Source organism: Leucoraja erinacea, chromosome 32 (assembly GCF_028641065.1).
Source record: "Leucoraja erinacea ecotype New England chromosome 32, Leri_hhj_1, whole genome shotgun sequence".
In the NCBI taxonomy this organism is placed as follows: Eukaryota; Metazoa; Chordata; class Chondrichthyes; order Rajiformes; family Rajidae; genus Leucoraja; species Leucoraja erinaceus.
Window position 1 is genome coordinate 17842086 of NC_073408.1, and position 25896 is coordinate 17867981.

General features: G+C 46.3%; 1 protein-coding gene across 2 annotated transcripts in view; it reads right to left on the reverse strand.

The window, feature by feature from the left end:
• The window catches only part of spa17 (sperm autoantigenic protein 17), a 49210-nt gene extending 24557 nt beyond the window's left edge, over window positions 1-24653 (reverse strand). Inside the window, exons 1-3 of one of the 2 annotated variants that reach the window (XM_055660817.1) lie at window positions 24524-24653; window positions 20110-20180; window positions 8232-8321 (exon numbers count right to left, since the gene is read on the reverse strand). In XM_055660817.1, coding sequence (XP_055516792.1) covers window positions 8232-8321; window positions 20110-20172 — 153 coding nt within the window. In that variant the 5' untranslated portion in view covers window positions 20173-20180; window positions 24524-24653. Of the gene's footprint in view, window positions 1-8231; window positions 8322-20109; window positions 20181-23041; window positions 23764-24523 lie in introns of those variants that run through there. The other variant, XM_055660816.1, reaches the window with a different exon arrangement.
• Window positions 24654-25896: the final 1243 nt, after the last annotated feature.

A 25896-nucleotide genomic window follows, 5' to 3' on the forward strand; every position in this document is an offset into this window, starting at 1 on the left:
TCACCAGGGGCTGGGGCTGGGGCTGGGGCTGATTCTATGGGTGAGATGCCAGTTTATTTTGAAATATTGGGAGGGGGGTAGAAGGATTTGATTAAAAATGTGTACATAAACACGACAAAATGGCGTTTTGTTGTGGGGGGGGGGGGGGGGGGGGGGGGGGGAAGGGGGGGGGTCACCATTGGTGCCCCGCCTCACGATTCCCTCCAACCACGGTTTTCACCAAGGGGGGGGGGGGATGGTGGTGGGGGGGAGGGAGGGGAGAGAGAGGGGAGGGGGAAAAGGGATTGATTTGGGGGTGGGGGAAAGGAGAGGCGGGGTAGGGAGATCGGGAGGAGGGTGTGGGGATGAAGAGGGGGGGAATTGGGAGAGTGGGGGAGGAGGGGGGAGGGGAGAGGGAGGGGGGTAGAGAGGGGGGGAGAGGGGGGAGGGGGGAGAGTGGAGGGGAAGGGGGGAGAGAGTGAGAAGAGTGGGGAGGGAGGAGGAGAGGGGTAGGGGGAGACGGGATGGAAGAGGGATAGGGGGGGGGAGGGGGGGGGGGGGAGAGGGGGCGGGGTGGTGGGGGGTAGAGTGGGGGAAGGGGGGGGGGGGAAAGAGTGGAGGGGGAGGGGGTTGGTTGAGAGGGAGGGGGGAGAGAGAGTGGTGGGTAGGAGAGAAAGATGGAAGAGTGAGGGGGAGAGAGAGGAGGAGGGAGAGAAGGGGGGTAGTGGGAGATGGTGGGGGAAGAGGGACGGGGGAGTGGTGGAAGAGGGACGGGGGAGCGGTGGAAGAGGAACAGAGGAAGGGGTGGGGGAGAGAAGAGGTGGTGGTAGAGAGGGAAGGGGGGTGGGGGAGAGAGGGAGAGGGGTGAGGAGAGGGAAACATAGAAATTAAGTGCAGGAGTAGGCCAATCGGCCCTTCGAGCTTGAACCACCATTCAATATGATCATGGCTGATCATCCAACTCAGTATCCTGTACCTGCCTTCTCTCCATACCCCCTGATCCCTTTAGCCACAAGGGCCACATCTAACTCCCTCTTAAATATAGCCAATGAACTGGCCTCAACTACCTTCTGTGGCAGAGAGTTCCAGAGACTCACCACTATCTGTGTGAAAAATGTTTTCCTCATCTCAGTACTAAAGGATTTCCCCTTTATCCTTAAACTGTGTCCCGCTTGCCCTGGACTTCCCCAACATCTGGAACAATCTTCCTGCATCAGACAAATGCAATTCAGGACTTTTCTCTTCACAAGCAAAGTCAGAATGACGGTTAGTGAAGAATTCGAATAATCGCTGAGCGTTCTCTATGGCAACAATGTATTTGAGCATTGGGCATTGTGACATCACATGATGGAACGTTCACCATGGGCTGGGGCTCCTGCAAAGGCATATGTAAATGAGTCCATTCCGATTGGACATCTGTGAGCATCAGGCATTGTGACATCACACGATTCACCAGGGGCTGGTGCTGGTGCTGCTTCTGTGGGTGAGAAGCCAGAATTTTGCCAGGTTTAATTTTGTGGGGGGGGGGGGGGGGCCCGGGCCCCCACCCCTCCCCCCGGACCACCGGGGAAGGCCGGCCGGGAATTTTGCTCCCCTTCCGGGGGGGGGGGGGGGGGGGGGGGGGGTGGGGGGACCTCTGGGGGGGGGGGGGGGGGGGGGGGGGGGGGGGGGGGGGGGGGGGGGGGGGGTGGGGGGGGGGGGGGGGGGGGGGTGGGGGGGGGGGGGGGGGGTGGGGGGGGGGGGGGGGGGGGGGGGGGGGGGGGGGGGGGGGGGGGGGGGGGGGGGGGGGGGGGGGGGGGGGGGGGGGTGAAGGATTTAATTTAAAAACGTGTACTTAAACACGATGAAATGTAATGAGGAGCGGATACTTTGAAAGAAAAGCAAAATCTCTTCCGAAATGGAAAAGATGTCGGCGATTCTGCGTCCGGTTTCGAAGTTGCGGGGAATCAAAGGAAGAAACGCGGCCGGAAGCCGTACATGCAAATGGATCCATTCCGATTGGACGTCTGCGAGCATCGGGCATCGCAATTGGATGTCCGCGAGCATCGGGCATTGTGACATCACACGGCGGGAGCAAATCCAAAGGCAGGGCATCAGGAAGGCCAAGCACTGCCATAAGCTCAGGATTGAGGAGCACTTCAACAACTCCGACCCCCGACGCATGTGGCAAGGCATCCAGGCCATCACGGACTACAGGCCCTCCAACATCACCCCCACATCCAGCGACGCCTCCTTCCTTGAGGAGCTTAATCACTTCTATGGCCGCTTCGACAGGGACAATCTAGAGACAGCCATCAAGACTGTGCTACCTGCCGATCACCAACCCCTCACACTCACCCCCTACGACGTGTACGTGGCACTGAGTAGGACTAATGCACGTAAGGCTGCTGGCCCTGACGGCATCCCCGGGCGCGTGCTCAGGGCCTGTGCTGCGCAGCTGACAGACATCTGGACTGACATCTTCAACCTGTCACTTGCCCAAGCAGTTGCCTTAAAACCACCTCCATCGTGCCAGTGCCAAAACACTCCACTGCGGCAAGCCTCAAGGACTTCCGCCCAGTTGCACTTACCCCCATCATCACCAAGTGCTTCAAGAGGCTGGTCCTGGCACACCTCAAAAGCTGCCTACCCCCCACACTGGATCCCTATCAGTTTGCCTACCGCAAGAACAGGAGTACGGAGGATGCCATCTCAACGGCACTTCACTCCGCCCTCTCCCACCTCGACAACTGAGACACTTACGTAAGAATGCTGTTCATCGATTACAGCTCAGCATTCAACACCATTATACCATCAAAACTGATCACCAAACTCGGTAACCTGGGCATCGACCCCTCCCTCTGCAACTGGATACTGGACTTTCTAACCAGTCTGTGAGGTTAGACAAGCACACCTCTTCAACCCTCACCCTGAACACCGGCGTTCCACAGGGCTGTGTGCTGAGCCCCCTCCTCTACTCCCTCTTCACCTATGACTGCACACCTGTACATGGTACTAACACCATCATCAAGTATGCAGATGATACAACGGTGATTGGCCTCATCAGCAACAACGATGAGCTGGCCTACAGGGAGGAGGTCCAGCACTTAGCAGCATGGTGCGCTGACAACAACCTGGCCCTTAACTCCAAGAAGACCAAGGAGCTCATTGTAGACTTCAGGAAGTCCAGAGGCGGCATGCACACCCCCATCCACATTAACGGGACGGAGGTGGAACGTGTTTCTAGCTTCAGGTTCCTGGGAGTCAACATCTCCGATGGCCTCTCTTGGACCCACAATACCTCTACTCTGATCAAGAAGGCTCATCAGCGTCTCTTCTTCCTGAGGAGACTGAAGAAGGTTCATCTGTCTCCTCAGATCCTGGTGAACTTCTACCGCTGCACCATCGAGAGCATCCTTACCAACTGCATCACAGTATGGTATGGCAACTGCTCTGTCTCCGACCGGAAGGCATTGCAGAGGGTGGTGAAAATTGCCCAACGCATCACCGGTTCCTCGCTCCCCTCCATTGAGTCTGTCCAAAGCAAGCGCTGTCTGCGGAGGGTGCTCAGCATCGCCAAGGACTGCTCTCACCCCAACCATGGACTGTTTACCCTCCTACCATCCGGGAGGCGCTACAGGTCTCTCCGTTGCCGAACCAGCAGTTCGAGGAACAGCTTCTTTCCGGCGGCTGTCACTCTACTCAACAACGTACCTCGGTGACTGCCAATCACCACCACCCCCCCACCCCCCCCCCCCCCCCGCCCCCCGGACACGTATTACTATTTATTCAAATCGTTTGCTATGTCGCTCTTCCAGGGAGATGCTAAATGCATTTTGTTGTCTCTGTACTGTACACTGACAATGACAATTAAAATTGAATCTGAATCTGAATCTGAATCTGAGGAAGGGCTCCGGACGGCAGGCGGTCGGATGGGGCGAGAGTTTTATATATATAATATAGATAGATAGATAGATGAAATAAACAATAGACAATAGGTGCAGGAGTATGCCATTTGGCCCTTAGAGCCAGCACCACTATTCACCCCACAGTACCCCGTTCCTGTCTTCTCCCCATATCACTTGACTCCACTGTCTTTAAGAGCTCTAGCTATCTCTCTCTTGAAAGCCTCCAGAGAATTGGCCTCCACTGCCATCTGAGGCAGAGAATTCCACAGATTCACAACTCTCTGGGTCATCTCCTTTCTAAATGGCCTACCCCTTATTCTTAAACTGTGACCCCTGTTTCTGGACTCGCCCAGCATTGGGAACATGTTTCCTGCCTCCAACGTGTCCAATCCCTTAATAATCTTATATGTTTCAATAAATGACTTCATACATCAAAAATCTTTACAAAAAATGTTACCTGAAATGTCTCTTTGTCTAGCACTGAGTTGAGAAAAAACTTTTTCACCCAGAGAGTTGTGAATTTGTGGAATTCTCTGCCACAGAAGGCAGTGGTCTCGTCTCCTTCAGCAGCACCTCGGTCTCCCTTCCCGACTCAGATACCCAACTCCTCACCTCACCTACCATCATTTCTCCTCACCTACACACCTACACCTCGACTAATCTCCTCACCTCACTAATCTCCTCACCTCGACGATACGTCACTAACAAACTTCTCCTCATACCTAAACCTATCCTCAACTAAACCGTACCGCACTAAACCTCGCCCCTCAAATAAAGCTCACACCTCACTAAAGTTCACCTCACACCTCACATCTTAACCCCACCTCATTCCACCTCACCTAAACTTAACTAAACCTCCCACCGTATGACCAAACTCCACCTCACACCCGCCTCGACTAAACCGCGCCTCGATTAATCGCCACCTCTCACCCGCTCCCCGCTATTTATAGCACCACTCTCCAGCCATTTGCGGCACATCATGTGAGCGGAGCGACTCCAACCGGGAGGGCGGGATCGAGCACGGAGAGCGGGGCAGGCGCACTGCCCGAGAGAGCCGGTGGGAGGGGAGGGTTGCACTCGCACTGGCGTTGATGTCAAGCCCCGCCCCACCCACAGCAGCCGCATCCCCCCCTGCGGGATCTGGAGAGAGGCGCCGATTAGTCGAGGCGGGATTAGGTGTGAGGCGGAGTGTAGTCGTGAGGTGGGAGGTTTAGTCGAGGCGAGGTTTGGCGAGTTGAGGTTTAAGTGTGAGGTGAAGTTTAGTCGAGGCGAGGTTTTGTAGTGAGGTGTGAGGTTTAGTTGAGGCGAGGTTTAATTGAATCAAGGGATTTAGTCGAGGAGAAAAATCAGATTCATTTCCAGGAAAACAAAATCCGAATTCCGATTTAAATCGGAAGAATATTATGGGATAATATAAACATATGATTATTGGGATATCAGTACATGTGATTGAAGATTACATCTTTGTGTGGAACATGAGGAGCTATGTAGTCTGTATTGTCACACTCAGAGCCTGTCGTCCCACAGCCGCCTGGCGAAATAAAGACGTTACTGTATTAGTAACTTTTGTGTTGTTATCTGCTTGAAACAAATCGGACTTTAACAAAAGGCAACCATGCATATGGCCTCCAAATAAAAGTTGTAACAATCAGCAACATGCGAGATGTCAGAACTGAAAATAAGCAAAGTCACTGGTTTGAAGAGATTACAAAGATAAGAAAAATTGGAATATAATGGATTGAAAATGAGAATAAAGGTTTTTAAACTAGAGCATTTTGATTATATTATGTGATGACAGAAATCATGATAGTGTGTGTAAAGTAGACATCATAGAGATGACTTTAAAGTAATTGGTGTGATATTTAGGAATGGAAAGGTACTGGTAATCTAAAATTTTAAACTTTATTAGGAAGATTAAACATAGGCAAGTGATGTATGCCATGTATGTCAGGCAGAATAATGGTCTTCTCCATATTACGCACAAAATGATGGACTACATGCATATTAGATAGATGTTATTTTCTCTGAGAGTTCTATGTTCTACAGTGATTAGTTTCTGTTTGTTTCTGTGCCTGTCCAATGAAGCCATGGTTTTCCACAAGTTAGCATACTTCATTGTGTGTTAGTAATTGTTTTGAGTGTGAGCCAATGATAGTCATGAGCAGATTGGACAGCAAAGGTTTTCTGTGTGCAATTGTTAATTTGCAAGAATTTGGGTACTTTAGAAATGGCAGGTCTCTGTGAAAAACTGGGCTTCACTGATAGTGACAATACATTGGAAAGCGCTGGAGACCCATGTGAACTAGTTGGCTCCAGTAAGTCTGGACCTCTGAAGACCTATGAAGAAGCCCCGTGAAGCTTCTGCCCGTGTGACCCACCTGTCGCCACCAAGTCTGGGCTCCTAAAGTGTTTTTGTTGTGTTTCAGTACACTGACGCTTAATGCATTTTTGTAATTGGTTGGGGATGCTTTATGTTTCAACTTCGTTTCGCCAGCATTTGTGATTGGTCTAAGAGAGGTTAATTGATTGAATTATAGGGGTTGCCTCCCCTCTGTACTTTTGCACCGTTAGCTTTCCCACCACTGTATAGCAGTATAAAAGGGAGGGTAATTCGTTAAGGCGTGTCGGTTTTCTTTCCTTCTGTTCTGTTTATGCAAGGCTGCTGAGAGCTCGAGTGAGTAGATCCGAGGCCAGCCAGTGGTGCTGTATAGAAATAAAGAAGGGTTTGGACTCCAGTGTTTGACTCAGTAGTTTTACTGAACCAGACTAGGGAGAGAGGATTAGATCCGGAATCAACACAATTAGCAAGGATGTGTTTCTATAAGTGTCAGGCATGTAAAAAAAAAACACAAACTAGTATATTTTAACATTATAATAACCCTAATGTGAAAGCACATTCACTTGCAAATAGTAATAACACTTAATACTGTCAACATTTTAAAATGTTCTACAAAACTTTTATTCAACTTCAAAGTTGCAGAAAATATAAAACTGGAACCAATTGAGTAAAGGTTGGTTACTGTATTAGTCTATTCATATTATTCCACACACAAAGTAAACAGAATATAATTGCAGAAGGTCCCTGTTTATATGTGGAAAGGAAAGTGATCTCACAGTGAATAATATAATCTGATGGATTGTCCTGTTGACTAACTATAGGATCGAGCTTGCAATTTTCTGCCTTTCCACATCTATCCAATACAATACTCCATGCAGTACTCTTGTGAGCTCAATATAAGCTTATCATGCTTAAATTAGTTAGTCCAGAAGATGCAGTCTTGGCTACATGAGAAGTTGATGGTTCTATGAACTCATCATATCAAATGAAGATGAACCATTGCTCATGAATCTATGGGAGTAAGTGCTGTTAAGACCGAGCTGTTAAAAATAAGTCTTCACTTTCCCTGGTACTGAGATACGGTGTTGTTTTCATATCTGAGTATAATAGGGTGGGACACAATAACCAATTAAAAACAAAATTATATCCACAGTAATTTAAAATTACAAATCAATGGACATATAATGAGAGATGAACAATCAAAATCTCCTTTCATGTCTAGCCTCTAACCTGTCACTGTTGGTGTAAATATTTTTAGCCAATAAAAGTTGAAAAAACTAAGAATCAAATGAGACATATAATGGAAAATCAATTTATTAACATTCACTTTACACAACAGTTCAGATTATTAATGAGCCCACTGTCATATTCTGAACCTCAGTTCTACCATTATCATTTTGTCTCGCTATTTTATCAATTAATTTTCTGAATGTCTCACCTCTGAACCTCCTGCTGTACCATTCTTACGTCCCTGCATAATTATTCTTCAAAATCAAGGTAGATTTCACGTTCTTTTAACCAATATCTCAAACTCCATTGCCCAATATATTACACGTAGTTCATCTTTGATCAGTGTATCCCAAAATTTGCCGTTTTCAAATGACTACCTCTTTATTGTCCCCTTCTACTCTTTCCAACTCTGCTAGCAGTCCACAATGTACGTGTCAGCCGTTCACTAATGTTCCTTTGGTATTGTGAACTGAATTTTTGATTTTGCCAATATGTACCAACCAATTTAGTTGGAACACTTAACAGTAATTGTTTTCATAGGCAGAAGTGCTGGATGTACTCAACAGGCCAGAATCATTCTGAAGAAATGATTTAAATTGTTGTTCTTCTTTTGACACATGCTGCCTGAGCAGCTGAGCATTTCCAGCATTTTCTGATTTTTATTTACAATTCCATCCTCTGTAGTTTTTTTTTTACTTTCCAATGGGTTTTATTTACCTTGCCCCTAAAATGTAAAAGTAAATGTTTGAAAGAAAGTACTCTATTATGAATACATTAATTGAAACTTGGACACTTACATCTGAAACTTTATCTTTATCCTGGAATGCTGTATCAATCGTCACGGGAGCAGCTTTTGGTTCATTTTCAGGTATAATTGTTCGTTGTTCCTGCAAAAAGAAAATGGATAATTATTCTAATTATACAGGGCAAGCCAACAATCAAATTAGCTGCATTTTGTGAAGAACAATTCACTATAATTTGCCTTTGTGCTTAAATTAGTGTTTACGCAAATAAAGAATAAATTGGGTTCACACAGTGGCTTATCACATTGTTTAAAGACATTTCAGAACACATTCAAACATTTAGGTGGCCTCAAGAATTGTTGAAACCCTTTCTTATCTCCAAATCATGGCATGAAAAGCTGTGGATACATTTGAGTTATCAGACAGCAATCTATGTAATTTATCCAAAGGATGATACCTTCAACAATGCAGAGACCTTCCCTGTGGAGATAGTTTGATTGAAAGATGTAGCATGAAGAAAAAGGCCCTTTGGCGTACCAAGTCCATGGCTACCATTAATCACCCATGCACACTAGATCTACGTTATCCTACTTACGTATCCATGCCATACACATTCAGAGCACTTTACAGCAGCCAATTAACCTATAAACGCATATGTATTTAGGAGCGCCCGGAGGAAACCCATGTGGTCACAGGGAGAAATTGTAAACTCCACACAAAAATCATGATTGAACCTAGGTCTCCGGCGCTGTTCGGAAGCAGTTCTGTTACCTGCACCAATGTGCTGCTCCTCGAATTGTATTCTGTTCTTAGGGAAAGGGCCTTGAACTTCATCAGCTGGGTAATAGATGTGTTACCCTTTCTTGGTTATATTTAAGGTTTCAGTTACAACAATACAGTCATTGCTAAACCTCCGATCATTGATCACCATTTCACATTAGTTCTATGTTATCCCACTTTAACATCCCCATCCTACATTCTAACAGCAATTTACAGTGGTCAATTAACCTACAACCCCGCACGTCTTTCAGATATGGGTGGAAACAGGAGCACCCGGAGGAAACCCAGAGGCTCACCAGCAGAACTTGCAAACACCACACAAGTCAGCACCCGAGGTCAGGATTGAACCCGATTCTCTGGCATTGTGAGGCAGCAGCTCTACCAGCTGTGCCAGAGAATTGACCCCAATTTCTTATTTTTATTGTATTTGCTGTACCATCAGATCATTAGATTATATGCTGTGAAATGTATGTTGATTATTCTTACTCATGTGAGCTATGTAATAAATAAGTCCCTCACCAACACAGGATTTCATTATAATTGTTAACTTTTACTGTCTACTTTCAGTCATTTTAAAGTTATCTTTCCAAACAATCTTGAAATGAAAGCCATTAACATTTAAAATATAAAAATAATTAAATAGAAAGCAAACCAACTTTATTGAGGCAGCAGCTGGTAGAGCTGCTGCCTCATCTGCTGAGTTTCTCTAGCATTTTTGTCTACCTCCGATTTTTTCAGCATCTGCAGTTCCTCCTTAAACTCATTGACAATGATAATGTATTCTGTTATATTTTCTGTTCTTTAGTGCTGCATCAGGTGTGCATGGATGAGGCTGGTAATATTTCCCAGCACACCATATGTCGGCATACAGAGTGTTAGGATGCAATTTACGCCAATGATTTTGCACACGGAGATCCACATTGCAGAGAGAAGTCTAGACATTCCTTTCATTTTAATTTCAGAAATCTTTTACATTGAGACATTTCTGCTGCTCAGTCTACGCACAAGCATTGTGATTGGGGAGATCAGATGGGAAAAATAACTGGGGTTTCAAATCTGACAGTATTACGAGTCTGATTTACATTAAGCAGATTTCCAGTTCAATGTCCAAATCTTGTAATCAGATTGAAAACATAATGAGGAAATTCTTATAATTTGTGGAGAATGAAAGTATAATTAAAAAAAATTGCAGTCAAAATAAATATGATACAAACAACAGAATGCCAGTGCACTGCTTGACGAGAACTGAATTTTAATATTCCATGTTATAGGGAGAAAATGTAGTGTGAGAGACACTGTGCTCTACACATTCGTCCCGTCAGAGGCTGTGATCCCAATGTTAATTAATGACGTTTCAGGCCTGAGACTTTACACTGCAGAAATTCTTCCTGATTGTAATGTTTCAATAGAAATTTAAGGCGAATAAGGACATAATAAGGCAGCATTCTGTGCTTTTTGCTTTTAACATTGCATTCCTGTTAAATTTTGTTCAAATATAGTGGGCATTAAAAGTACCAAGTCTTCCTGTTAATGGTGTAAGATTGCTTAAAGGTATGTGGTGAGAAAAATTTGATAGTCAAACCTGTCTTAGGAATCATGTCTGAGGTCTAATTAACATGAGAGATAACACCCACTGAGAAGTAAGCATGCATCACCTTTGTGCTACCAGTGAATTTGTATGCCAAGATTTGGCTCTCAAACAGGTGAACAGATTAGAAATGATAGATCACAGGCTTGTTGTTATCAAGTGAGAAACTCCAGTTAAAATAACCTCAAATGCAGAAGCTAATCTAAACGAAAATTCGCAAAAAACCCTACAGATGCTGGAAATCTGAAATATAAACAGGACATGTGGAAAACTCTTTGCAGAACATGCAGCCTCTGTGGAAGAGAAACTGTTGATGTTTCAGGTCCTATACCCAAACTGGTAAAGAGAGATATCGTTAGTTTTAGACAGAGAAGGAGGGAGGTGGACGGTAGAACACACCAAATATCTCTGATAGGTGGAGACCAGGTGACCTAATGTGGTCATTAAGGGGCAGTTAAGATCAAGTTCAGCTTCCAAGTCTGTAATCTCAATATAACTAAGTCTTCATCTTGTTTGTGCCCACGATGTGTCAATCTGGTTTTCCTATCTTCTTCCAAACGCTGAGCCATAGCATTCCTATTTTCCCACATCATACTCACATTTTTCCCCTTGTGATGATAAACATCTTCCCGTCACATTTCCACATATATTCCACATATATTTCCCAAGGTACAGCATTTTAAAAATACCGAAAACCAAGTTTTTAAACGGAAAATCTTTCAACCTGCTTCCAATGTGACGTCACAATGGCTCTCAATGTGGGCGGGCACCAGCTTCGAGTGACGTCAGGGGGAGGGCCGAATTCAAATTGCACGGAAGATTATAAGGTCAAAGGGTGCACCTTGTAAAAACCGTGAAACATCACTGCTGCTCATGGACAGAAAGAAGATTCAGATGGTTTTCGTCATTGACTTGCGAAAGAGCAGGGTGCCAGTAGATTGAGGGCAAGTCCCAGCCCACGACTGCCTGAGGCTGGAGGGTGACTGAGTGCTCTGAACCCGAGCACCAAGGGACACTCAGACACCCGGTGTAAGTGGCGGAAGGAGCGGATCCCTCGGGACAGCCCCACTCTCCCCCCTGAGTCAGCAATCCACCACCGCCCTCCGCCCCTTCTCCGGGCAGCGGACACACGGCGACACAAAACCCGGCAACGTCCCCGTCAGCTGCAGCAGAGTTGCAGACAGTCTGGTCCCTCTGCCCACCCAGAGTCACTGACCGTGCTGCACCGGCACCGGGGCCCGACCCCCACACTGGGGTGATTCACCACCCCCTCCAACCCCCACCCCCACACACGGAGTGATTCACCCCCCCGACCCCTGGACCCCGACCCACACTCGGGGTGATTCACCCCCCACAACTCTGACCCCCACACGGGGTGATTCACCCCCCAATCCCCACTCCCACACGGAGTAATTCACCCCCCCCCCCGACCGTCGACCCCCACATGGGGTGATTCACCCCCGACCCCCAAACGGGGCGATTCATCTCACCCCCAGACCCCGACCGCCACATTCTTTCACTGTGCCGAGGATCGTGGGGGGGGGGGGGGGGGGGGGGGAAGAAGAGGAGGGGGAGAGAGAGAGAAAGTGGTGGAATATTGTGTTGGAGGAATGGGTTGCGTTGGGGGACCAGGTGAATGCACTTGGTCTAGCATGATATAATAGTTATGCTGTGGGATATGTGCAGCAAGTATGAGTGTGAATGGAGTGGTGAATTAAAGATGCAGAAGGTCGGCCGGGGTCACCCCTGCAAACTGACCACAGGTATCAATCAGTCTTTTGTTTCTCCAATATAAAGGAAGCCACTGTGATTTCTGAATGCAGCACACTATATTGGAAGACGTGCAAGTGAATTTTACTTCGGAGTCACGTGAGTGATTACCTGAAGACCCCGCCAGCGACGAACGAGATTACGAGCTGCTCCCGCATCAAGTTTAAAACGGGACCTCCAGGTAAGTAAACTTACTCTGAGGTCGTGTGTTTTCGAACCCTTGTTCTGGTTTACTCACACAGGATCATGAACAAGGGAAAACAACCGAGGAAGGTCGTACCCTGTTCGACTGCAATGGAATAGGAGGGTTCCATCAGTGGGGGGCGACCGGCGGCACCTGGACCGCACACGCTGCAGTCCACAGTCACCAGCAACATTTCCGAGCCGAACCCAGCGCTGCTAGCACAGCTCGAGCAACAGCAGCGGGCTGGAGGCAAGGCAAAACGGAAGTCGGACCGGCCGGTTTACTCAGACGAGTCCGGTGCTGAAGACTCACCGCCCGAGAGCGGCAAAGGTGGCCGTTTGAGCCGGATGGAAAGGCTCATGGAGCAAATGCTCCAGCGAGACTTGCTCCGGGAGATGGGGCAAGCTCGCCAGGGGAGCACAAGTACTCCCGCTCCAGTGCACTACCACGCACTAGCCATCGCATCTCCCTCAGCAGAGGGGAGCGTTGGCGACCAGGACTGGGGTGGTCAAGAACAGGGTTTACTGGCTGAAGAAACCGGGAGTATGCTTGGGGTACAGGATCAGGAAGAGCTGCTGGGAGTGGTAAACCGCTACGCAGCAACACCGCGTGCGGAGCGGCCGTTACAGCCTAAACTGGCGGCCAGCATTGACTACTTGTCCTTTAAACCACTACAAGAACAGGTAATCAATGAGGTGTTGGACCTCTACACGGCTCCTGAAAATTGCATTTCACTCAATGTGCCTGCCGTTAATAGTCAAATCTGGGGGTACATTGGCCAGGGTATCAGAACTCAAGAATTAAAACTGCAAAAGATATTAAAGCTCCTGACGTCGGCTATCACCTCGTATGCTCTTTCCGTGGACGGGGTAGACATGACAACAAACCAACAAGACATCCTGGCTCTACTATGCAACACACAGTATGAGATTAACAAACTCCAGAAGGAGGCCATAAGACCTGCCCTCAATCCAAAATTTGCAGGACTGTGTAGAACGCTGACCTCAGAACCACAGATCCTGCTATTTGGCAAGGACTTGCCAAAGCAAGTCAAAGATTTGGACGAAGAATCCAAGGCATTCGGCCTCATGAGGGCAGGACCTGGAACGAGCAGAACCACGCAACCCAGACGGCAGCACACCATTGCATCCACCAGTAGGCGTCTACTTCATGGTACTGGTGAAAGCTAGGAGCCTGCATACCATCCCTGGAAGTCTTTTTTAGGACAGGGCCCAGAGAGGGCCCCATGGGAAATGCGCCACCCCCCAACAGCACCACCCTGACAGACAAGGAACCAGAAACCGAAGAAATGAATACACCACCAACAACAATGGAGGTAGGTGGGTCTGGTTCCTACCAATACATAAAAAGTGGGGGGATTGTGCTAACAGGGGGGAGACTACACTTGTTTATGGAAGCATGGAGGACTATCACACTTGATAGTTCTATACTTAACAGTATTCAAGGATATAAAATTGAATTCATTCAAGAAAACATGCCACCAGTTCAGCATGCACCCCAAAGGGGTTTTACCCTCTCACTAAAAGAAAAACATGAGGGACAAGCAGAACTGGTGAGGTTACATACAAAGGGTATCATAGAGAAATCTAAACATGAACCTTTAGAATTTGTGTCAAATATATTTACTAAAACCAAAAAAGATGGTGGATGTCGCATCATCATTGACTTAACCACATTGATTACTTTTGTTAGATACTAGACCAAGTGCAGACCCGTTGGGTCTGTTTCACCAATGGCGTTGTGGGGGGGGGGGGGGGGGGGGGGGGGGGGGGGGGGGGGGGGGTCTGCTGCTGCTGCACCAAACTCACATTAACCATCCCCAAACACACAGGTGATGGGAGGGGGGGGAGAAGAGGGGAGGGAGGGGAGAGGAGGAGGAGGAAACGGGACAGATTTGGGAGGGAAAGGAGAGCGGGGTAGGGGGGTGAGAGGGGGGGATGGGGAGAGGGATGGGGGAGAGAGAGGATGTGGAGGAGGGGGAGGATGGGGAGGTAGGGGGAGGAGGGAGAGTAGGATGGGGAGGAGGGTGGGGGGTGTGGGGGAGAGAGGGGAAAGAGTGGGGACGGAGAGTGGAGGGGAAGGGGAAGAGGAGGAAGAGTGGGGAGGGAGGAGGAGAGGGTTAGGGGGAGTGATGGAAGAGGGACAGAGGGATAGGAGGAAGGGGGCGGGTGGAGAGAGGGAAGAGGGTGACGTAGCGAGGGAAGGTGGGTGGGGGAGAGAGGGATGGGTGGGAGAGGGAGAGGGGTGAGGAGAGGGAAACATAGAACCATAGAAATTAGGTGCAAGAGTAGGCCTTTCGGCCCTTCGAGCCTGCACCACCATTCAATATGATCGTGGCTGATCATCCAACACAGTATCCTGTACCTGCCTTCTCTCCATACCCCCTGATCCCTTTAGCCACAAGGGCCACATCTAACTCCCTCTTAAATATAGCCAATGAACTGGCCTCAACTACCTTCTGTGGCAGAGAATTCCAGAGATTCACCACTCTCTGTGTGAAAAATGTGTTTTTTCTCATCTCTGTCCTAAAGGATTTCCCCCTTATCTTTAAACTGTGACCCCTTGTTCTGGACTTCCCCAACATCTGGAACAATCTTCCTGCATTTAGCCTGTCCAACCCCTTAAGAATTTTGTACGTTTCTATAAGATCCGCCCTCAATCTTCTAAATTCTAGTGTGTACAAGCCTAGTCTATCCAGTCTTTCTTCATATGAAAGTCCTGACATCCCAGGAATCAGTCTGGTGAACCTTCTCTGTACTCCCTCTATGGCAACAATGTCTTTGAGCATTGGGCATTGTGACATCACACGATGGAACGTTCACCAGGTGCTGGTGCTCCTGCAAAGGCATATGTAAATGGATCCATTCCGATTGGATATATGTGAACATTGGGCATTTTGACATCACACAATGGAACGTTCACCATGGGCTGGGGGTGGGGCTGCTTCTATGGGTGAAAAGCCAGGTTTTTTTTTGAAATATTGGGGGGGGAGAAGGATTTGATTAAAAATGTGTACTTAAATACGACGAAATGTAATGAGGAGCGGATACTTAGAAAGAAAAGTGAAATCTCTACTGAAATGGAAAAGATGTCGGCGATTCTGCGTCTGGTTTCGGAGTTGCAGGGAATCAAAGGAAGAAAGGAGGCCGGCAGCCGTACATGTAAATGGATCCATTCTGATTGGACATCTGCGAGCATTGGGCATTGTGACATCACACGATGGAAAAGAATCAAAAGGCAGAAAGGCAGCCGGACGGACGACAGGCGGCAGGCACACAGTTTTAATATATAACTAGACCAAGTGCAGACCCGTTGGGTCTGTTTCCCCAACGGCGTTTGCGTGGGGGGGGGGGGGGGGGGGGGCTGTGGCATCAAACTCACATTAACCACCCCCCAAACACACAGGGTGGGGGGGGGGGGGGGGGGGTGAGAAGAGGGGAGGGAGGGGAGAGGAGGAGGAGGAAACTGGATAGATTTGGGAAAGGAGAGCGGGGTAGGGGGTGAGAGAGATGTGGGGGAGGAGGGATGGGGCAGGGAGGGGAGGAGGGGGGAGGGGGAGAGGGGTGTGGGGGTAGAAAGGGGAAAGAGTGGGGGGCGAGAATATGAGAATGGAGGGGAAAGGGGAGGAAAGTGGAAGCGTGGGGAGGGAGGAGGAGAGGGTAGGGGGAGTGATAGAAGAGGGACAGATAATAGGGGGAAGGGGGCGGGGGGAGTTCCCTCACTCTGGAACAGCTAACCCTGAAAACGGCTATGCTGATGGCGTTAGTCTCACCACAAAGGGTCCAGTCCCTTTACCTACTCAGACTGGACAACATGGTCATAACATCAGACCAAATAACATTCACCATTCAGGAGCTGGTAAAACAGAGCAAGCCAGGAACTTCAGGACTCATTATGGAATTCCGGGCTTACCCACCTGACCCCCGTTTATGTGTCATGACTCACCTTCTACTATACATCAACACAACCAAAAATTCCCGAGGGAGAGAAAAAGCACTATGGGTCAGCCACAAAAAGCCACATGGTCGGGTGTCGAGTCAAACCATCTCTAGATGGCTCAAACAGGTACTGGAAGCTGCTGGAGTGGATACTGATATTTACACATCTCACTCCACCAGGACAGCATCCACGTTGGTGGCTAAAAGAATGGACGTGCCATTAGACCACAACCTGGCAACAGCGGGGTGGTCCATGGAAAGAACTTTTCAAACGTTCTACAACAAGGCATTAGCAAAACCTGTTTTATTTGCAGAGAGTATTTTAGACTCTGCAAATATATAATTTAAGCCCGGGGGAGCATTATTTTCTTTGTTATTGTTTTCAAATAAATACCATTATTGTTTTATAAACAGATTCATGTTTGATTACGATACCATACCTCCTCCCTTGGATGACTTCTGCAGCGAGTGAAGTATGAACTGTTACACGGTTTGAAATCACAGAGTTTTAAAATCTTCACGTAGTCACTCACGTGACTCCGAAGTAAAATGGTAAGATTAAAAGAGAACTTACCAGTTTGAAGTTTGATCTTTATTTTATGAGGAGTTACGATGAGGGATTACATGCCCTCCGCTCCCACCCTCAATTATAAAGGTCAACTGGTATCTTTGTTCTGATTACCTTTACTATGTTTATTTCAGTCATTGTGTTGTTTTCTGTGATTCCACACCGCTGCTTTGAAGTGTGTCACGCATGCGTGCTGGCGGGGTCTTCACGTAATCCCTCATCGTAACTCCTCATGAAATAAAAATCAAACTTCAAACTGGTAAGTTCTCATTTAATCTTACGATTAATGCATCACCTGGAAAGATCCCAAACATGGAGATACAAGGAACTGTAGATGCTGGATATTTTGCAAAACACAAAGTGCTGGAGGAACTCCGCTGGTCAGGCATCTGCGGAAGGATTGGATAGTGACATTTCAGGTCGAGATCCTTATCCGGACGCCAGACGAGTCCTGACCCGGGAAACGTCACCTGTCCATGCCCTCTACAGATGCTTCCTGACCTGCTTAGTTCCTCCAACTATTTGTGTTTTGCTCAAGACCCTGACCTTTTTGCCTGTGGCCTCATGCACTGTTACAATGAGGCTCAACACAAACCTGAGGAAGAATACCTCGTTTTGGATCTGGGCACAGTGCAGCCTGCAGCCCTCAATGTTATATTCTTCAACTTTATATAAAGAACTCTTTATTTTGGTTTGTATTGTTGGCTATTTCTACCTGCCCTCATTTTGGCTCAGACTTTTATATATATATAAAATATACTCTGGCCTGCAATTTCTCTCTCATTGATCGAAGGAATCAGTGTGGATGCCTCTACCTGTAAAGTCACTGACTATTCATAGGTCTTGTCACTGCTAGCTAAAAATAGAGCATTGCCTTTACAGATCCAGGAAACGGAAAGGAGATTTGGCTAAACCCTGCAATGGTTTTGGCATTGTTAATTGGGTCATTACCACCCACAACTTGCACACATCCATCTCTATCCAGACTAAGACAATGATAATCTATAATACCAAGAAATGTGCTGCTCAATGTCACTTCACTGGTATACTTGTTGGAAATGTCCATCCACTTCTCTGTCGAATTGTAGTGACAAATTATGGCTATCCTATTTCACCACTGTTGAAAATGTGAGATAAGCCATTGATCATTCTCAATTAAACTTTCAGACAGCAAATTGCTGTTCTTCCTCTGTACTACCATTTGCTTGTCCTTCTCTGAGAACTGTAACTCAGTCTTCAGTGCCACTCCGAATTGTGCACACATTGTGCCAGTAGTGAGTATGAGGCAGAGAATGGTGTGATGATGACTTACTTAGAACATAAAACAGAACACAGGAACAGGACCTTTAGCCCACGATGTCTGTGCTGAACATACTGTAATGCCCCAGTTTAAACTCATTTCCTCTGCTTACGCATGATCCAAATCCCTCCATCCCCTGTATATCTATGTGCCTATCTAAAAGCCTTTTAAATGCCACTATTACCTGTTCCAACCATCACCCCGAGCAGTTGTTCCAGGCATCCACCACTCTCTGCGTAAAATTCTTTGCCCCACACATCTCCTTTGAACTTTCTCCCTCTGAACTAAAGCTACATTATGCCTGGTTGACATAAAGCAGTGCAAATGCGAGCATTTCAAAAGCTTTGAATATACTTTTGATGTGTATGTTTGGATGAAAGCCTGTGGGAAAACACAGGAAGGCATTGATTCATCCCATTATCTCAGATCTTCTATTTCGATCCACATTTGGATCAAGGTCTTTTAGTGTTGCACAAAAGAGACGCTATAGATGACTCTTCCCTTGGAAGAGGTCGTGGGTGGAATCCTCCTGAATGTCTATTTTGTCTCAATGCATACAATCCATACGTTCCCATGTGCTAGCTGGATCCCTTCCATGAGACAGGAAGAGAATCTTCACAACTCCTTTATTTCTGTTTATGTCAAATGTTGAAATTTCATGTCATCGATGTCGAAATTTCCTTTCATCCCATCAATTTGGGCAAAACATCAGTGAGGTACTAATCCTTGTTGATGCATCCAATCCTTGTTGATGCATCCAAAACATGGCAAGTATTTTTGCATAGATTTTTACAAAGTTAAGGATTATGAAACGCAAATGTGAGGTAAACAACAGCAAAATGAAATAATCAAATATAGTTTTCGATTTTCGAGGTATCAGCAATGAATTACATAAAATTGAACTAACATGACTGACAAGAAAGTAAATTCAATTACTGTATCTACTGGGGATCTTAACAACATTCTCAGACACAAGTGTCTTTATTGCCACAAGCTAACTTTAACTCAAATTCTTTATCTTTTTGTCAGCTACTAGTACATTTATTCTCAATAGACAGATGAATCAAAAATATATATAATTTACAGCATCATCATATTAGCACACTCAGCATCCGTGCATTGATTTTGAGTCCAAAATGCTCATTTTGCAATGTGGAGTTGGTGTTGGAAACACTTCTCCTCCAGCGGTCCCCAGCACAAAAGATGCAAATTTGTTTAATTCCATGTGATATCAAGGAACAGCTAAAGGAACAGCTATCCATAGGATACCGCAAGGCCTTTACGTCTTGACCACATCCGGACTGTTCACCCACTTCCATCCGACTCTCAGATAATCCAAGCAACCAAGTAGCCCAATTTATGTGATTGCATAAATATAATGCTTGCAGAATTAAAACTATTAGAGGATTAAATCAACTTGCAGATGGCTTTGGGTAAACCTTCAGACAAAAAAGTAGAAAGGCCTAAAGCCTTTGGTCATTGATTCTCCTGCAATAAAGCAATTTTCAGATTCAGATTCAATTTTAATTGTCATTAATTTTCTCTGCCTACTCATTTTTAAGACAATGATTAAGGCTTTGTATTGTAATATTGTATATCAATTTCTCCAAAGGCTTCACCCTTCTGGCAATAGAAAATGCAAAATGACATTCTACACCACTATAGGGGTAAATATGCCATAGATGGTTTTCCAATACTGTATGTCTTAAATTGTGTTTCACTTATTTGGTAACTTAAAAATATAACTCAATCTCCCAAAGTGTCAAAAGGTGGAAGCACTTACCTTGAATATATGGTTGTTGTAGAATCGATCCTCTAATTGTGCTGCCCAATCTACAGGGTCCATACCAGTGGCTGCATTGAATAGAAGGTGGTCGGAAGAGAAGAGAAAAGAGAATTACATTCTGAAGATTAATATGGAAATAAATATGAGGAGTGCATTCAGTTGAAAATATTGCAACAACTTTTATTCCTTCATTATTTTCTGAACTTCCAAAATACTTTACTTTTTAATCGTATGGCTTTTCTTCTTACAAGATTTAGTGCAGCAATGCATACAATTGCAAGTGCTGGAAGATTAATATTTTACTTGACTTCAATGTAAATATGAATAGTTGTGTATCATGTGGTTGCATTATGCAAGTTGAACAATGTGACTAAACACTGCACATTGTTGGTTAGATGCCAGTGTTGTAACACTGCTAGAACAGATTAACTATAGGTGCTGTTAATTCTCCAGTATATCTCTGGAATTATAGTCAGGAGGCTGTCTGGTCCTATCGTGATGAAGAGAAGGATATTTTTGGAACCTCCTCCTTCAGCACCAGAGCAGAAGTGTGCTACCTCATCCATACATGAGCAGTTCATCCAGTTAAGAACCACCATTCACAACTGGGACTGCATAGGTTTGATCTGATACGTCCGGAATAAAATAAATTAGTATTAGGAATGACAAACATGAATTTTATAGATGATCATTTAACAACTCTATCATTCACTGTTGTGCTTCTTCAGTCTGCCACCCTGTGGAGCAGAGGGACCTAGGAGTACAGATGCAAAGTTATTTGAAAGTGGCGTCACAAGTGGATAGGGTGGTCAAGTATGTTTTCGGCACATTGGCCTTCATCGGTCAGAGGACTGAGCACAGACGTTGGGAGGTTATATTACAGTTATACGAGGCTTTGGTGAGACCACATGTAGAGTATTGTGTTCAGTTTTGGTCACCATGCTATCGGAACGATATTCACAAGCTTGGAAGGGTACAGAAAAGATTTACCAGGATGTTGCAAGGACTTGAGGGACTGAGTTATAGGGAGAGATTGAACAACCTAGGGCTTTATTCCTTGGAAAGCAGGAGGATGAGGGATCTGCACAGTGGCGCAGTGATAGTGTTGCTTCCTTACAGTGAATGCAGCGCCGGAGACCTAGGTTCGATCCTGACTTCAGGTGCTTGTCTGTATGGAGTTCTCCCTGCGTGGATTCTAACCCAACTCTGGCATCTAACCGTGGGTTTTCTTCGAGATCTTTGGTTTCCTCCCACACTCCAAAGGTGTACAGGTATGTAGGTTAATTGGCTTGATAAATGTAAAAATTGTCCCTAGTGGGTGTAGGATAGTGTTAATATGTGGGGATCGCTGGTCGGATGTGGGCCGAAATGCCTGTTTCCACGCTGTATTTCTAAATTAAACTAAAATAAACTTATAGAGGTGTATAAAATCATGAGAGGAATAGATCAGGGAAATGCACAGAATCTTTTGTACAGAGTAGGGGAATCGGGAACCAGAGGACATAGTTTTAGGGTGAGGGGAGAAAGATTGAAAGGGAACTTGAGTGATAAAGTTTTTACACAAAGGGTAATGATTGTATAGTGCATGCTGCCAGAGGAGATAGTTGAGGCAAGTATTATCGCAACGTTTAAGCTATATTTAGAAAGGTGCATGGATAGGACAGGTGGGATATGGGCCAAAAGCAGGCAGGTGGAACTAGTGTAGTTGAGGTGTTGGTCGGCATGAGCAAGTTGGGCTGAAGGGCCTGTTTCCACGCTCTATGACTCTATCCTTGCCTGCTCTGACTTATATGTATCTCCAGGCCCAACAAAGTAGTACTGATTGTGGGTATTGATTGTGGATGATCAGCCAGGATCACATTGAATAGCTGTGCTGGCTTGAAGGGCCAAATGGCCTACTCCTTCCACCTATTGTCTATTGTCTATTAATTGTCCTCTTCAGGTCAGAGACAAGTAGAAATGGACATTAAATTATGTGATTTTGTTAACCAGTATGTGAATAAAAATGGTTCTGTAAGGACTTCTAAGAAGGCTGCCGACCCAAACATCACCTATTCGTATTCTCCAGAGATGCTGCCTGACCTGCTGAGTTACTCCAGCACTTTGTGTCTTTTTTTGTAAACCAGCATGTTATAGCAGAATTAGGCCATTCAGCCCGTCAAGTCTACTCCAACATTCAAACACGGCTGATCAATCTTTCCCTCTTGTTCCTTGAGTCTCCACTAATACTGTCATGGAAGATACATCTTAAATTGATAGAATGATGAGGATGAGGTCAAGTGAGTTAATCGCTCATTGGTTAATTCATCACCTGCCACAGACCCAGTCTGGTAATTATTTTCAGGGCTCAGCCAACTCGATTAATGTTGGTGACACTGAGGCACTCTAGGTTGTGGGCATTTCAATCTCATGCCCAGAGCAGAGGCTGTGATCTTTATACCTTAGGTGCTTCTTCCATGTGCATTCAACATGGACAAGGGTTCATTCATCCCTTTTGACATGCCACAAGACTTAATGGGAAAGGCATGAAGCATATTTTATCTCTCGCTCCATGATATTAAAATAAACTTCACTCTCCCTTTTGACAAGAATCTAGAAAGCAATCATGCAACCAGCCCTATGATACTGTCCAGAAATTCAGTCCAGAAATAGATCATGCAGTCCAGAACCTGTGGCACAGAACTTGAACGATGGGAGTTTGTGAAGAAGCAAATCCCAGAACATAGGGGTGAGATGGTGAAGGCAACAGCAGTGTGGAATATCAGCTAGAGCTGAAGCTGGAAGAAATAGTAGTGAACTGTAAAGCCACAAACATAGAGAGGACAGAGAACGTGAAGGTATCAGGATGCAAAGGCAAAGATCTTTGAATTAGGAGATTGGAAGACAATGTAGGTCAGAGAGTTTAAGGCATAGGAATAATTTGAGTTACCGATTCTCTTTTTGAGCAGCTCATCAAAATAGGTGGCAGCGAACCCTACGATGTCAGTTGGCTGATCCCTCAGCACCTCTCTGGACAGCCCCTCCAACAAGTTCCCAAAGCCACGGGGAATTCGGAGAGTGGTGTTGGAAAATGGTACTGACATACTGGTACAAGCTCTGAGACCAATATACAATATCCAACCCACTGCTAATTAAAACGCAAACCTGAATATTAGCCTTAGCTTGTTATTCCTCAGAAAGCTGTTGGGCCAACTATGTAATCTCTCGTCATAAGCCTCTTTATCCCAGGAATCTCCTCTTTCTGACCCAGGTTTTCTTCCTCCCTTTCTCACGCCTCTTCTACCTATCCCAGAGCTCTACCTCTTCATCCCAGATATCTCCTCTCCCACGTCTAGGGCTTTTCCTGTCCCTGTCCTAGGTATCTTCTCTGTCTAGACCTTTGTATCAATTACTGTTCTTTCCCCAATCCCTCCCACTTTCTGTACCTATCCTAAGTCTTTCTCTCCCTCTGTCCCAGGTTTTTCCCTCTTCCTTCCTTATCCTTACGCGTGTCTCGTCTCGGGTCTGCCTCTCTGTCCCAGATCTCTCCCAATCTCGTCTCTCCCTTTATCCCAGGTCTCTCCCTCTCTCCCAGGTCTCTCTTGGGTATCTCTCTCAGGTCTACCCTTCTCTCCCTCCCAGGTCTCTCTGTTTCTCCCAGGTCACTCTCCCTCTCCAGGTATCTCTCTCTCAGGTCTACTATTCCCTTCTCTCTCCCAGGTCTATCTCTATCCTCCCAGGTCTCTCTCTCTCAGGTCTCTCTCCCTTATCCCAGGGTACCCCTCTCTAGCCAGGTCTCCCTCTCCAAGGTCTATAGCCTCCCAGGTCTACCACTTTCTCTCAGCTGTATCCCTCTCCAAGGTCTCTCTCTCTTTATCCCAGGTCTACCCCTCTACTCTCCAAGGTTACCACCCTTTCTCCCAGGTCTACCCCTCTCTCCCCCTCTCTCCCAGGTCTACCCCTCTCTCCCAGGTCTACCCCTCTCTCCCAGGTCTACCCCTCTCTCCCAGGGTCTCCCCTCTCTCCCCCCTCTCTCTCTCTCCCAGGTCCTCTCCCTCTCCCAGCCCTCTCCCGCTCTCTCTAGGCCTACCCTCTCCCAGCTCTCTCTAGCCAGGTATCCCCTGTCTCTAGCCAGGTCTCTCTATCCCACTCTATAGCCCTCTCTCCCCCAGCTGTCTATCCCTCTCTCCTCCAAGGTCTCTCTCTTGTATCCCTCTCCCAGCTCTCTATCCCCCTCCTCTCCCAGCTCTATCCCTCTCTCTAGCCAGATCTCTCCCAGGTCTCCCCCTCTCTACCAGGTTCTACCACCCTCTCCCTCCGCCGCTCCCGGCTCCCCGCTGTGTGTCGTCGACCCGCCCGCCGTTGCTAGGCCCCGCTGCTCCGTTGTCAAGTTGTTGAATCGTTGCCTGGAAACGGCGGCTCGGGCACTCACCTACGGGGCGCGCAAGGGTCGAAACCGGAGAAACGCTGGAGTCGGGACGGAGCAGGTACTTGTGCTGAAGACAGACACAAGATGCTGGAATAACTCAGCGGGACAGGCAGCATCTCTGGAGAGAAGGAATGGGCGATATGTTGGGTCGAGACCCTTCTTCAGACTTCGGAGCAGTCACTTGTCACAGCTCTGGGGTGGGCTGTGGTAATGTGACCCAGATTATTAGAGAAGGTCATCCCTATGTCAAGGGACAAGAGTATTTTATTGTCATATGTGCCAGATAGAACAATGACATTATTAGTACAACATAATTTGTAAATATAGTGCACTATGAACAATATGATAAACGAGAGAAAAAAAACTTCAGTGTGTATTGATACACATACTCACAAACACACACACACATATATACGTGTGAAGATATATATATATATATACATGCACATACACAAAAAACAAACAATAATAATGCAATAATAATAATAATAATAATAATAATAATAATAATAATAATAATAATAATAATAATAATAATAATAAGTCTATTGCAGTTCAGAGCTTATTTGAGGTTGTAGTGTTTAATGGCCTGATGGCTGTATGGAAGAAGCTGTTCCTGTGCCTGGACGTTACAGTTTTCAGACTCCTGTATCTTCTTCCCGATGGCAGGGGTGAAATGAGTGTGTGGCCAGACTGGTGTTGGTCTCTGATGATGCTGGCTGCCTTTTTGAGGCTACGATAAATCCCTTTGATGGTGGGGAGGTCAGAACACTGGCCCCTTGCAATCACACCATGGCTCAATAGAACCATAATACCATAAGACATACGAGTAGAATTATTCCATTTGGCCCATTAAGCTACCGCCATTCAATCATGGATGGTCTATTTTTTCCTCTCAACCGCATTCTTCTGCCTCTTCCCCTTTTCACTCTTCTTTAGTCAGAGGGTGGTGAGCCTGTGGAATTCTTTGCCACAGAAGGCTGTGGAGGCCATGTCAGTGGATATATTTAAGGCAGAGATATATGCAGGTGTCAGAGGTTATGAGGAGAATTCTTGATATATGCAGGTGTCAGAGGTTATGAGGAGAAGGCAGGAGAATGGGGTGAGGAGGGAGTGATAGATCAGCCATGATTGAATGGCAGAATAGACTTGACGGGCCAAATGGCCTAATTCTGTTCCTATCAGTTCTGATCTTATGATCTAACCTTTGACGCCCTTACTAATCAAGTATCTATCAATCTTTGCTTTAAAATTACCCAATGGTATTGAATTTTTTTGACACAAAGTCTTCCACAGCCACCTGTGGCAATGAACTCCACCTCAGATGAATGTGTGAGCCACCAGGACACTTCCAGTAAAAACAAGAATGGATAGAA